This window comes from Nelusetta ayraudi, unplaced genomic scaffold (genome assembly GCF_046127955.1).
Source record: "Nelusetta ayraudi isolate G7.1 ecotype Tasmania unplaced genomic scaffold, CSIRO-AGI_Nayr_v1 ptg000034l, whole genome shotgun sequence".
NCBI classification, from domain to species: Eukaryota; Metazoa; Chordata; class Actinopteri; order Tetraodontiformes; family Monacanthidae; genus Nelusetta; species Nelusetta ayraudi.
In genome coordinates, this window is record NW_027466084.1 from 368,018 (window position 1) to 383,035 (window position 15,018).

The following is a 15,018-nucleotide window of genomic DNA, read 5'->3' on the forward strand; positions in this document are numbered from 1 at the left end:
GCGATGCAGGGGGAGGCGGACAGCCAATGGGGGCTTTCCAGGAAGAGAACTGGGCTTCGCACACGGGAGATAGTAAACAACACGGGGCATGTGTGTGTGTGTGTGTGACCGGGTCACTCCTCGCATGACGTAACACGTTCCTCCCTGCGCCGGATAAACAGCGCCGCCTCTGAAGGAGCCGCGATGACGCTGTTGTCAATCGCGTGGTGCGTTTCTAACGACAATCAGTGTATCTGGTCCGTCGAATAAACTACCCGATCTGAATCTGAATCTGAATTCAGTTTTCAGTCAATCTTAATTCTACTATTACAGTCCATAATAATATAATTTTTCTTTAGTTTTGTGGTTGGCTGTTTGTTTGTTTGTTTGTTTGTTTTCTTGGTTTCTTTGGCAATAGAATATATTGTAACGTTCGGGTGTTTCATGTTCACGGTTTATTCTGTTCCGTGTTTTAGTGAAGCCGTAGGTTTGGTCAATGTTGCCTGGGAAGACAACACACCGTAATTGGCTGGGGGCAGGTGTGGGCGTGCCGTGCGGTAGTGGGGGGGGGGGGATTGAGAGTGGCGCGTGATAGAGAAGGAGAGAGTAGTGAGAAAAGCGTTCGTTTTCCTTCTGATGTCTCCTGGCGTGGCTGCAGCCCAGAGCAGCATGTGTAACTGTCCGCAATATAGTGACGGAAAGCTGCCGTAACTCTCTGCGTAAGAATATAATCTATTAAAATGTATTATACAATTATATAATTTTGTCGAGCATGAACTTCTTTAGGGACACATTTCAAACAATACAACTCCCTGGAGAAGAATAGTGTTTTCGTTTTTTAACTGTTTCACTTTTGCTTATTCAACTTTCCAAAAAAAACAAACGTGTGCTAGTTCAGTCCCTTCAGGTGGAGGACAAAAACATAACACAAGGAAGGAAACTAAAGCATGGTATTTTTTTCTGGAAGCTCTGGGATGAAAATAAAGATCTCAAAAAAAAAAAAATTGTAGCAGATGTCTTTTTGGCAGGAAACTTTGGCTTTAAACTACTAGCCATCAGTTGGCATCATTTTATATGCAAAATGGAAATTCCCTCGCTACTGCTTTCTGCATTATTTTCTCTATTGTCATTTCCACTGTAAGCTGTGTAGAAAAATAATGTCTTTAAAGGCACTTCGGTGTGATTGTGGGGGTCCATGTGGGCTGGCGACAATTTTTTGTCACACACTGCCAGCATAACATATTGCAACTTGCATCACTTATCACGTTACATACACATATTTATAGTATACAGTGTTACTGCAGCCAAGGTTGGTCTTGGCCAATAACAAGGTCACGTGGGGGGGTGCGGGGGGGGGAAGCAGCGGCGCAGTCCCACCACACTGGTTATGTCACAGCATTCCTCTGCTCACTGTCCTGTACTGTCTGTATTTTCATTCAGGCTAATTCTTCATAAGCTGTCGGGAGTACAAACAAAGTTGTTTTTATTAAGGCTAACGAGGGGATGTCGTGAGAATGGCAAACCTCCCTTTGGTTAGCGATCGTTCTTCATCGATTAAGACGCCTCTTTCCTTGAGTACAAAATGGGCACCTGCGCACTCTGCAACGATATTTGGTGAAAAAATGTTGGGCAGAAAAGACGACCAGTGTAAACTGCGAGCCTGCTTCCACGTGGAAGACGTGCTGTAAACTTATCTGGAGGGAAATTACAGCGAGTGACGGCAAACACGCCAATAAATGGGTCGTCATAAATCTGACCTTTGACCCACCAGTGAATGCAGCAGGTGTCGCTAAGTGCGCAGACAATGTTAGTCTTATCAGAGTGTTTCCATGCCCACAGATACAAATATCATGTTGTCTGCTGGCTCTCGTTTTGCCACCACACCTACAGCACTGAAGTAAACAGACAGGGGAAGCTATACGACGCATTTCCCAAAAAATAAGTTGATGGACTCTGATTCAATGTGACATACTGTATTGCCTAGCTACATACTGCCTAGCTAAGCTGGTCTGTGGGGTAGTTTTATATTTATTTCACTTTAGTTCTGAGATCCTACAAATCCGTCTTGCAGTCTCAGCTTCAAAGCGCTTTTAGTCAGTCTCAAATCAACAACAGGAAGTAACTGTAAGTCTAGTTACACGCCCCTAGGGGTTCCACTTGCCCCAATCAGAAGCTGTTGCTACCCGGTCCTACTGAGAGTAAAGGAAATTGGAGTGGTGTATTTTTTATTTTCATTGCTCATTCTCCCAAAACAAATTTCTGCAAAAATCCAGTAATGAGACTGATTGTGTCTAGTTGGCGGGAATCATTATAAATTATAGCTGACATAAACTGAAGCCTTTGACTCCTTTTTTTGTCTGTTTTATCATCATCCTCCTCCTTTGCCCAGAAACGGAATTGCTCAGAGTTGCGTAACTGAGGACTCAAAGCAAAAGCAACGTGAGGCAGCTGGGAGTGATTCATTTCCAGTGAGAGGGAAATCAACCTGACGCCTAATTGCAGATTCCGTTCCTTAAAACCCCTGTTGAAACTTGTACCTGAGCAACTCGTCTCTACATTGTCAACAGGTTTTGGAATGAACACACTGTTGTAAACTTTTAATATGTGTCAATAGCATCTTCTGTTATCCCAGTGTTTTTCCTCTAACATGAGAATGACTGATGGATTGGAAGAACTGTTCATTTCTATTTAATCTCAACTATTTCAGAGTTGAATAAAAAGGCAGCTAACCAAAATGCTAAATAGTCCAAGGTAGAAAATACATAATCTCTCACAACCCCTTGATGATTTCTCAATAAAAAAAAAAAATTTTATACCAGAAACAAAATGAATCTCATTCTATCTTTCATTTGACCGGCTAATCCTACTGACCAAAATATGAAAAGCACATTGGTGGTCTGTGTGTAGTGAAAGATTTAACGGGAGACCATTAAAAACCCAACACTGCCACTGACAGTAAACACGTTCCACTTGTGTGTATGACCGACAGTAGCAGCCGCCTCTTGTCTGTGTTCCTTGGAGTGTTTTCCTCGAAGCACTAGCTAGCTGAGTGGCAGCCGAGAGTCACACACCTACGTCTGTGTGTTCACTCACTGGAGCGTTCGAGCTTGTCTGTCACTTTAGAAGGAATGTTCTCCCAGCAAGTGAGCGTTGGACGTATTTCATGGAGCTATCTGGGAACGAGGTCACAGACGACATTAAAATCAGAGGGTAGCCGCAAAAACAGTTCAAAGCCAACCGAATTAGCTACTTTAGCTAGGTGGCAACACCTCAGTATTATTAATATTGCAAAATATAACATTGACATTGAGCAATGTAAGGTAAGGGGCAACCTCCATTGTCAACGGACCTTTTCAGCTCATGACTTGTTGCGTTACTGGCAGGCCAACAAACACACCAAGCACAAACGAACCAGTGGATTCTTCCCTTTGCTCTGCAGAAGAAGCCGACCTGATTAACATAATAACGTCTCTGCAGTCTTTTTCTTTTTTCAATGTAGTTGCCATCTTTTTGTATGGGCTGCACAGTTCAAATGAGGAGTTTTTAACCCCCCCCACCCCCCCAAAAAAAAAATGCTTTTTGCTGTTTGAAGTAGACCATGAAATTTAATGTATCAAATCTGGAAATGGCCAGATTGGGGCGCCTTGAACGAAACTCTGGCTAAATCCATTTGGGCATGAAGTGAAAACATCTCCTTAACCGTTAATCACAACCGGATGCTGTTGTGATTGAAAAATGCTGCCTTTGCATTTTGTGCGTCTTCTCTTGAACTTCTCTTTTTGTGTTGTTGTGGTTATCCATCCATTCCATTTCAGTAATTCTTGCATTTGCCACAACTAAAATGGAAGTTGACCACTATTATATAACACTAAGACTGGCCGGACTAAAAATGCTTTCATCAGAATCAGAGTACTGAAGACTTTATACTTTAGAATACTTTAACTTGGAAAAATGAAAATGCCTGATTTTTTTTTTAAAATACACTGTCAACGGTCAATAATCACTAATACTTCTATTCTAATGTATTAGGAGTAACTCTGAAGCAAAACTAACGTAGTTGTTGGGTTTGGAAGCTTGGAAACTTTTCACTTTTCACCAGGTAGCCATCCGACACTTGTTATTGGCAGATTGTTCCATCTATTTTTGAGCTCTGCCCAAATGTCTGTTGGTGCGTCAGAGAGCCCACCACCCTTCTCGTGCCCCATCCCACTCCTGCATTCCCTTAAATAGCTTGTTTACAGTGTGGCAGCTAACTTGAGGAGGTGACAACACTAGGAGCACACGCATAGCAATGTACTGGACGGGACGTGGCGGTACAAACGTTTCACTTAGGTCAAGTTACATTCACGCTGTGTTTCTCTGAACTCTAACCCAATTCGAACAGAAAGTACTCACACCATTTATACAATGATATATAGCCTTTGACAGACAAGCACACTTGGCATGTAAAGGTCTGTTTTTAATTTTTTATTATTTAACCTCCAGAAAGAAAAAAAAAAAGTATTTGTGGTCTCACAGTGTTTTTTAAGCTTTGATGTTAAGTCTTTGTGAAACAATATGCTTTGAATTTCTGAAGATTGTGTTCACTCTGTCATTACAACTGGGAATTCAGTAGATGCAGGTCATAATTATTGACCAATTAAATAAATAATTGCAGATTCTATTATTTAAAGTATGAAGTAATACATTTAAAAACGAATTTAGTTCAGTTCATATGTAATTATACATAGTTATCTGTAAAAAAACAAACAAAAAAAAACAATAATATGTATATATATATATATATATATATATATATATATATATATATATATATATATATATATATATATATACATATATATATATATATATATATATATATATATATATATATATATATATATATATATACACACACACACACACACACACACACACACACACACACACACACATATATAAAAATATAAATAGCTGTGATGATGCCTGCAGTATTTGACCCTAAAAAGTAAAAAAAAAAAAAAAAAAAAAAGTAAAAAGAAAAAACATAGACATACACAAATACATAAGTTGATTAAAATACATAAATTGATTAAATGGCGTGACTCCCACCAAATGTGAAGCACAGATTCAACGCAATCCCGTAAAGGACCCGTCATCTCATCCCGACATACTTTGCAAGCTAACCTCTTCTTGTAAAACCACCTGCTACAAGATGTGGAGACGATTCGTCATGGCAGTTTAGTTTCCCAACACTCCATTTATACACTTTATGTGTCATCAGTGTCAGATCATGGCAACAGGGGTCATTCACTTTCTTTTCCAGTATGAGCAATGCAGTCATAGTACATGTTGAACACGATCTGTACCGGAAGTGTGCGCACCTCTTTATTGGGTTCAGGCACGAGGGCCAAACTAGAAATTAACCTCATTACAATAAACCTGGTCATATAAGGAGCGTCCATATTCCAGCTGAGTCATAAAAACGCAGGGGTTATAATAAAGTAAATGAATGCCTAGTGACTTAATTAAAGTAAATCAAGTCACGCCTTTTCGACTACCGATCAACTTTGCAGGTCATGAAATCAGCTTGACACATGTACTATATTGCCCTCTATTGGACTGACACTGAAATGCAGCTAATTTTTTTCGCTTCTGACGCTTTTTTCTTTCTGCATGCTTTTTGCTTTCTGCATCTTTCTTTTTTCTTTTGACAAAATGTCAAACGAAAAAAATATTTTTCACCTATTTTTGACAGTATTAGGACTCATTTAAAAACAACAACAACAACAACAACAACAACAACAACAACAATCTTTGGACAAATAAACCTTTATTGCATAGACTCAAATCCAGTGACATGAATAAGCATGTAACAGCAAAATATATATATTGGCTGTGTCAGTTTTTTTAGGGGGACAGTCCCAACGATGCAGCTGTTGAATTGCCCCCTGCAGCGGCGTCCGTGGGGCATCACCTCTTGTCGCCTGCGGGGTCTTTGCCGCCCGCTGCTTTGTGGTTCAGCTTCTTGAAAACTTTGGTGGGGCTGAACTTGCCTTTGGACTTCCTCAGCTCCTTCAGTCGCTCTTTCTGCAAGTCTGCGGGGGAGGGAGAGACGTCAGCGGGTCACCGAGCGAAACGCGTCGACCGCCGATCGCGAGGCGGAGTTCTTTCACCAACCTTTGCTCTCTAGCGTGGCTTCGAAAAGCTTGTCCTCGCCCCTTTCCCTGGAGACACAAAGAGAAGGTTGCCTTCGCACACTTCCAAGGCGCTAATTGAAATGCAACAAAATGTTTTGTTTTTTTTTCTCCCCCGCAGCGAACCTCTGCATGTCCTGGTCCAGGCTGCTGATGATCAGGTTCCTCTGGTCGATGATGGACACCAGCTCGTCCAGCAGCTGCTGCTCTTTGTCCCGGTCCTCCTGAGTCCAGTCGCACTCTGGAGTTTTGCGGTGTTTCAAAAGCACGGCAAAAACAAAGCAAAGCAAAAAGCAAAGCAGAGACGTCGCAGATCGTCAATCAGGTGCCTGGGACTGAATTTCACCACCTAATTTGTGAAGTTCTCCAGAGAATATGGAGTAAATATGTGCTGTACACTGAATTCGCTGCCACAAAAGGAAAAAAAAAGATTCACAAGGCCTTGTGCATGCGCTAGATGTGCAGCTTTTCAGTCATTTCTGAAGTAGCGCCGTTATGAAACTGCTTCCTCTTTGCGGCAGATGATCAAACTGCCTGAAGTTTGCTGGCTGAATTGCGAGCTCTTCCACTAAACTGGTGACAACTGCGCTAATGACGGCATCATTTAAGTCTATTTGTGCGGATGATATCAGAGGAGGTGACTGATAAACACCAGGAAAGTGGCTGTTTGTGCCTCACAGTGCAGCCGAGTTCACCGCCGCCAAAAAACAGCCCCTGAAACTCCTCCTCTCTTAGATCTTTTGATTCCGCTTGATGTTCCTTCAGATCACAAGTCCTCTTTTAGGACTGCTCGGCACTGTGGCTAAAAAGAAGTGTTGGAATTTGACAGAGCTGATGAATGTTAGAACTTTAACCCTGTGATCTGGGTCCATATAAAAGGTTTAATATGCATGACTTCTCCAAAAGCGGAACATTATTCTGTTTGACTTCTTTGCCCATTTGAATCAATGGGCAGATAAGTCTGTGAAAATTTTGATTTTCATACATGGCTATTTACTTTAAAGGAACACTGTGTTTGGACCAACTACCTAAAACCAGTCACTTTTCCGTCCATTTCGATGTCATCGTTTGGTTTGTTTTGTCCATTCTTTGTTACCATGGAAACATGGCGGCGTCCAAATGGATTCTCATTGCAACCTCAATAAAGCAGCATTTTCATATTTAAAAAAAAATAGACTGATGACGTATCCACTCAGTGATGTACACACAGAGTGAGTAGGACTCTGAGATCTGCACACTCAGGTCAGGTAGTGGAGCCCAGAGTTCAAACTAAACACGGTGAAGCAGCATTTAGATGCTAAAAAGAAAATACTCTTTTTTTTCTCTGATGCTTATAATTGAGTGCTTTGGTCCATCTAGTTATATTTTATTATCATCTTTTTATTTCTATTCTTCATTACTGCTCTATTTATGCATTTAATCTGTCTTTTTCTTTTCCTCTGCATTTTGTCTTTGAAGACTTTTGATTTTTTTTTTAATGCCTTTAAAGTGTTTGAACTTTTAATCATGCCTTGCGGATGAAATGTGCAATATAAATAAAGCTGCCTTCCTTTGCTATGCTACTATATATCTTGGTCAGATCGTGAAGTTAGAGTCATTGCAATTGATGCCAGACGTTGGACCAACATGTTATTGTAATTCTGTCCTTTCAGCACTAGATGGCGCAAGGAATCGGCCAAGTCGGGCCACAGAGCATTTATGTTCAACTCAGGACAGGTGTTGCTTCCTGATTGCGAGCGAAGAAAACATTTTTTAAAAGTTGAAGTCACATCCTGAATGGTGTTTTTTTTGACTGTGCTCAGTAGAGAAACTATATATATTCATATAGAACATATTAGAGTTCTGGATAAGTGACGGAATAAAACAGACACCAGTGGAGTATTGGTAAGAGAGCAATTTTCCTTCCTGACACGTTGGATTAGCATCCAGTCGTCACTACACTGGCTTCAAGTTTTATCAGAACTGTGATCTTAAAGTTTATTTAATTACAGACACATGACATTTAAAAAGAATAACAGTGACAACACTAAACACACTGACCTTGTTTGTTGAGGAGGCACCGGAGCTTGTACTCCACGTCGGCCTGCTTCTCCTCCAGCCTCTGCTGCATTGTCCTGGTGGACGGGACGCGACAAAAGAGGGCGTTGGAAAGATGAAAAGATGAGAATCCACTTTTTTCCCTTCACAATCGCCTGCAGCGCCGCAGCCTGGACCACTCACAGGTGACAGAGCTCCGCGTCTCTACGCACCAGCTGGTGTCTGGCGTGGTGCAGGCCGAACCACTCCAGCAGCAGTCGCTCCTCCTCCTTATCTGGAAAGACGAGACGCGGGATTGTTTCAAGACGGCCGCACGGGTCGAAGGTTAGCCGACGGGAGGAGCGAGGCCACCGACCGTCCTTGCAGCCCCTCAGGTTCCTCTCCAGCTCCACCCCCTGCCGCTCCATCTCCTCCAGGCGCCGGTCCAGGTCCCTCATCTCCACCAGGAAGCTCTCCGTGGAAATGCAGGGGTCTGTCTGCACCTGCAAAGGTAAACGAAAGGAGAGTAGCTGTCAAAAAAACAACAACAAAACAAAAACAGAAAAGTTGCATGTTTGTTGTGGATATAATTAACAGCTTCTGCTGGATTAAGACAGTTTAGGAATGAGCTTGTTTGGCTGGTGAACCTGTATCTGCAACCAGAGGTGGGAAGTACAAAACTATGAACACTTCATTACTGTACTTAAGTCGATTTTGCAGGTATCTGTACTATACTTGAGTCTTCATTTTTACGATTTTTTATTTACATTTTACTTTCATAATATTTATTATAGTATATTATTTATTTATCATTAACAATGCTGTTGTCTAGTTAAATATAAAACTGGATCATATTTTAGAGGGAAATTATTGTAGAGAGAAAAATGAAAATGACATTGGTCATTGTTATTGTTGTTAAAAGTGTAAACATCCTATAATGGCTCACTGGTCACAACTACCACTGATTGCGATGTGGTTGGGCTGCAGTTGAAAACAAGAAAACATACAGTATTGACAGTCCAGATTATTCTGTTACAAAATGTATTGTTTCATCAGTGGTAAAAACAATGATTTATACTTTTAACTTAAGTACATTTCAGAACCTGTGCTTTCTTACTTTTACAGGAGTAAAGGTGTTGAATCAGTACTTTTACCAGAGTTGTTTTTCTTTTTCTTTTTTTTTACACATTTTTTCCATCTCTTTCTGTGACTGTGGCAGCATTGTTCAGTCAAACCTTCACTGCTTGTTCTTAGGCTGAGCTCTACAGCTGCTTCTTTTACCTTCCTCTTGATGAGAGGGAATCCGTGTCCCGGGGCCGGGGCCCGTCTCGAGGGGAAGGTCTGAAACGTCTTGGACTTGGGGAAGGACGGCTTCTCATCGAAAGGGTTCACTTTGCAAGCCGTCTTTAGATGGAAAAATGGGGAGACATTAAGACGAGCCTCTGCTGCGCTTTATGAGTGTGTGACCCGCTGAGCATGCCGAGATTTGTTTAGCGTTTTTGGAGGCGTAAAGTTGCGGTGTCAAACGTTTCTGATTAAAATCCGACCGCAACATCTTTCCACACCTTGGTCTGACGTGTTGCAGCCTGGTCGCCTTCTTTCTTCGACGCGAGAGCAGGAACAGAAAGACTTCTGGGTAAACTGTCACTCTGGTTTTCAGAAGGTGCGACATCCGCTGCTGCTGCTGCTGCTGCTGCTGCTGCGTCACTTTCACTTGAGTCTGACACATCTTGAGCAGAAGCCCCGACAGTTTCCGCCGCGGAACCGGCGCCTTCGCTCCCAGACCGGCTCGCCGCGCCCGAGTCGGCAGCAGTGGCGCTCGCGCTCTTCTCAAACGGGTTGCTGGGAGGCGCTCTGGATCGGTACCAGGTCCGAGGGGCCGGTAGCGGGGCCTGGGTGGGTGGTAGATGCTGCCAGGGTCCTGGACTGACGATGTTCATCCAGGGGTGGTTGGCTTTGTACTTCGCAGGGCTGACGGTCGGGAGCAAAGGTGAACGGTGTTGTTAGGGTATTTAAGTTATAAGGTGCGAGGGTATAAAAGTACTCGTGCTACTTTAGAGTGGCACCAACATTTGTGGATGTGTGGAAGTTGTCTTATCCAACACATCCAACACTGAAATAAATAAATAAATAAATAAATAAATAAATAAAAAATGAACCCCACTGCATCATTCTTCTGCTTTGAAATGATTGTTTCCAACTCAGTTAGAAAGCTGTGGCCATAGCAGGGTTCCTAGCGTCCCTGTTCCAAGTCAATACACTGTGAGAACATTTAAAGTCAATTTAAGTTATGAGGTAGAAAAAAAGAGAAGATTAACTAACACTTTATATCAGCATTCCTATATCCTGCATTCTGTTCATAATGTGTAAATATCTTGCCCTTTATTTTTCTGTTTACACCTGCAGATATTTCATTTTTGTCGATATCTTTAGTTCATATAATTCTCCATCTTTTGCACTGTAGCTTTTTTTTTTGCTGCTGTAAGTATGAAAATTTCCCCTCCGTGGGATCAATAAAGACAACAACAATTTCTTTTCTTTTTTTTTACTCACACGTGACTCGGCGTGGGCGAACTCTTGCTCTGGCTCTGGCTCGGTGAGCTGCCTGTGCGAGGAAGTCGAGAAAAGAAAGCACAGAAGAAACTCAAGACCGTGTTTGTCTAACCATGAATAAGGAAGTGAGGATGCGCACCCTTCAAACACACGACAACTTCCTGCCCACATATGAAGCGCCTGAAAATGAAAAGTGTGCACAGTGTTCACCTGCAGCTGGGGCTCTGCTGGCCGGCTGGGAGGTCCTGGTCCTGGGAGCAGGTACTGGGGCTGCGGTGCTGCTTGACCGCCTCCTGGGCATCGGGACCGGCAGAGAAGCGGCTCCTGCCGGGGTCGGGTTAGGTCCAGCTTCTCCTGTAGCCTGGTCTGGAACATCTGGCTGGCGGATTGGAGGAGCAGGAGGTGGAGGAGGAGGAGGAGCGGCCTTCTTCACGGACTTCACCTTCGTCTGGGTCTCCTCCATGCCTGCCGTCCCGCTAACCGCCCTCCTACTGTAATGAGGCGCGCTGCTGATCACTAATCCGCTCAGGGACGACACTTCCTGAACCCGGCATTGGGTCCGGTCCCCGGCGGGTCTGTTCTCTTGCTGACTGGCGTCGTCGGAGCCAACCGCCGCGTGGTGGCTGCAGACCAGGGTGCCGGCGGCCGAGCCCTGCGTGTAGGAGCCCGGCAGGAGAGTGCTGCGGCACACCGCGCACCTGCGACACAGACGCGAGATGTGTTGCGGTCAAATTGTGACGGAGTGAGCTTTTTGCAAAGGTTTTCAAAGTGGGAGAGTTGCAGAAAATTGCAAAGAAGGGAAAAATGTTCATAAATAAATAATAAAACTGAATTATTTTGAATCGTTATTATTAAATATGATCTATAATAATATATCATCTGATTGACTGCCGGTCAAAAACATTGTTTATGCCATAGCATGTGTGACGTGCTAGCTTGCTCCACAAGCTAGGCTAGCTGGTGCAAAGTGAACAGGTTTGTGACAAAGAGACTGACAGAACAAACAGCCGAACTGTGGAAGACACTGCTGCTGCAAAAAACATAAGAAGTGGCCAACTAGAGTAAGAACACATGAGGCAGCATACATTAAGTTTGGCTTTACGGCTTTACATCCATGATGTCAACATGTTAGTTGATTCTATTCTTGGTCTGAAGACATCTCAGAATTGCAAATATAAGTAAGAAAAGAAATTCTGAAAGTTGATGTTTCGTTACGTATTTTGCAGCACTGTCGTTGTTGATTTTGCTTGATTTGATTTGACTTGATTTTTATTTGTCTCAAACAAGCTCAAGTAAAACAGTCAATATGTGCAAAAAACAAACAAAAAATTATAAAGTGCAAGTTCTAGAAGGGGCTGAAAGTGTCTGGAATCATATTCAACGCCCCCCCCCCCCCTTACATTGTTATATAAGCACATAAATTATCAATAATAATAATAATAAATTATGTAATTGTATGTAATTATTAGTTTTTTTATTATATTAAGTTTGAAGTTTGAAATGTAAATCCAGGAAGAAAAGTCTTCACTGCAGTGATGATTATTGCTGATCCATAATAAACAAATAAACAAAATCAACAAATTTAAAACAGTTAATCATTAATCTAAAACAGAGCGCTGCTTGTAAAGATACAAACAAATAAAAAGAAATAAAAATGGGGGGGGCCGTGGCGTGGGAGAGTTTGGGTTAGCGTTAGCTCGCCATCACTGCCGCATTCGCGCGGGGTTCGCGAGCGCAGAGAGCTGCTGCTACCTGAAACAGCTGCGGTGGTAGACCTTCCCCTCCGCCAGGCGCCTCTGGATGAGGTGGACGGGCTTGAAGCACAGCGGGCACGCCGTCCGAGGGCTCCTGCCGGAGCAGAGGTCCCCTTCTCCTCCTCCTCCTTCAATATCAACAGGCCTCTGGAAAAAAAAAAGAAAGAAGCAGCGACTTACACCGACGCAGGTGCGCTTGCGGCGGAGTGCAGCGAAAAAGTCGAGGTGGACGACCGACCGACCGACCAACCGACCGACCGAGAAGAACTGGAAATACCTGGAGGTGTTTGGTGCCGCCGGGAGGTCCGCTCTTGACGAGATCGCCGGAGACGTTCGCACGCTGGGATCCCGAACTGGCAGGACCTGCTGCAAAGTCAAGAAGAGGGAGAAGCGTGTAAACACGACTCAGTGTGGCCAGGACTTCAGTTAGAGGAGGAGCGTAGCGTGTTTGCTTTCCATGGTGTTAACCAGGGGGAAAAAAAAAAGGTAAACAGCAGCAGGAGTATGGTCAGATCTCTGTTGTTCATCCAGAACTCCTGAGGAGCAGCTTGTATAAATAATTGTTTGACCGAAAAAAAAAAAAAATCGACAAAACGGCTTTTGTTGAAAGCGACGGATGAAACCTGGAAGCTGGGCCAGGTAGCACCGTCCTCTGTGACATCACCAAGGACTGGTGAATTCCCAAACTACGTGCTTTTAAGCACGCAATGCTAAAAGTGTAGCAAAAGTGGGAAATTTCCAAGCAGGAAAGACTGCTTTTGTTTCTACTCTATGTCTGGACTTTGGATAAAATTACTCACTGACTGAACCGACATTTCACAAATGCGGACGCTCTGAACGTGTGGCCGTGGTTCCCCTTGAAGTGGATGTTGCGTTGTTGCGCAATGTGTTTTTTTTTATTAGCGGCCCCGTTCAAGTTTGGAAAACGTCTGCGAGCGAATTTTGGCACGACGTGGCGCCGTCACTGTGCCCACCGTAAGACTTCCTGTTGAAGAAGCAGTAGTGCCAGGAGAGGTAGGTGACGACGCCCAAGTAGTCGGGCTCCTTGCCAGCCACATCGCTGGGGTCCAGCAGCGCCGGGATGCCCAGCTCGGCCTCCGCGACCTCAAAGGCCTGCAGGTCAGGGAAGAGAATGAGGGAAGCGATGACTGAAGGTGGTCAGCTGTCGAAAAAAGGAAACGGAGGCCTCGTGTTGCGTGCGACGCGACGGGTTCATCAGTGTTGAGACGGAACTGGGGCGGTGAGATAAAAAAAACAAAAAAAACAAAACAACTCACCAGTTTGTTATTGAGGTAAGCATTGCCTTTGGAGAGGGAGCTGAAATCTCTGCTTGCAATAAGGTGAGGAGAGATGAAAGTGCTTCGGTGAGTCAAAAGACAGAAACGTTATAAATCGAAATGACAAAACACTCAACCATTTGCCACTGACGACACAATCCTGAAAACGCAAGACACAAGACAAAACTTTGTTATGAATGTTTGGGTTGTTTGTTTGTTTGTTTTTTTATCCGGGGTGGTCTTAAAATAAGCAACACAAATCCGACTGAAGCAAAGCACGAGGTTAAAACATTAAATGAGATTAAGCAATTTGGAGCAGATTAGTCCTTGACATTCTGCAGCTGAAGCTCCTCTGTAGCTACCTTACTTATAGGCACCGCGTTGCTCTCTCACTGCCAGCAAAACATACGTATAAAAAATATGTTCATCTATATATTCCGATCTTAAATGACGTTTCAACCTCAGATGGCGCGCATCCATCCATCCATCCATCCATCCATCAGTGTGAGCGGCGGAGCCCCTCGCGCGACATGGGCGGTCTTACTCACATGAGGTCGGGTCGGTGCTTGTGGATGATGGCGCAAAAGGCGAGTCCGTCCCTGAAGGAGTGCGACAGGTCCTTGATGTCCACGTCCGGGTAGCGGGCGCACGCGGCGCGGCACCATTCTCGCAGCGCCGTCGGAGAGGCCATGGCGTCGGCGTGAGGGCGGACATGGCACTGAGTCGTCGGTGGGCACGAGACAAATGTGGCCAGGTTAGCGCTCCGACAAAGGAAACAGGAAACCAGCAGCCGCAGCCGCGCCGAAACTGCCGTTGTGAGGCGTTGCCGAAGCTGCAGAGAAGCTATTCTCTCTTGCGGCGAAGCGTTGAGAGACAGGGAAAAAACAATGACACGTGGGTTTCAGACCCGACCCCGAGTCTCCCCCCCCCCTCCAACTCTCTCACTCACTCAGTCACAACATTATGTAGCCGCTGCTAAACTGTGTCACCACAAACTTACGGTTATTCGGCTCAAATGCAGGATTAAAAAAAAAAAAAAAAAAAAATCTACACCGCTCAGATGAATCAAGGGTAACTTTGGTGAGAGTTGCAATATATGTATATATTAAAATCAAAATTTACCGTTACCCGTTGAGCGTGTTGTGCTTCGCGGCGGGTGAGGTGTGTTCGCAACTGCCGCTAGAGGGCGACATGTAGCTGCCGCTGCTGCCCCGTGGAACAGGAGGAAGACGCCGTCGAGCCTGCAGCTCTGTAAATAAT

At 44.0% G+C, this 15,018-nt stretch overlaps 1 protein-coding gene across 2 annotated transcripts; it reads right to left on the reverse strand.

The window, feature by feature from the left end:
• Nucleotides 1–5,777: 5,777 nt before the first annotated feature.
• On the reverse strand, nucleotides 5,778–14,661 carry LOC142892216 (MICAL-like protein 1). Of its 2 annotated transcripts, none has more exons than XM_076032209.1 (15): nucleotides 14,307–14,661; nucleotides 13,759–13,807; nucleotides 13,456–13,594; nucleotides 12,759–12,844; nucleotides 12,480–12,628; nucleotides 10,938–11,425; nucleotides 10,728–10,779; nucleotides 9,740–10,145; nucleotides 9,456–9,578; nucleotides 8,551–8,677; nucleotides 8,379–8,469; nucleotides 8,199–8,272; nucleotides 6,285–6,399; nucleotides 6,142–6,188; nucleotides 5,778–6,059 (listed from the first exon to the last, which is right to left on the reverse strand). In XM_076032209.1, the coding sequence occupies exons 1-15, from the start codon at nucleotides 14,447–14,449 to the stop codon at nucleotides 5,935–5,937; spliced, it is 2,214 nt and encodes a 737-aa protein (XP_075888324.1). In that variant the 5' UTR covers nucleotides 14,450–14,661; the 3' UTR covers nucleotides 5,778–5,934. The 2 variants fall into 2 exon arrangements, with proteins under 2 accessions (XP_075888324.1, XP_075888322.1); XM_076032207.1 differs by having other exon boundaries at nucleotides 12,759–12,847; nucleotides 14,307–14,660.
• Between the last annotated feature and the right edge of the window lie 357 nt (nucleotides 14,662–15,018).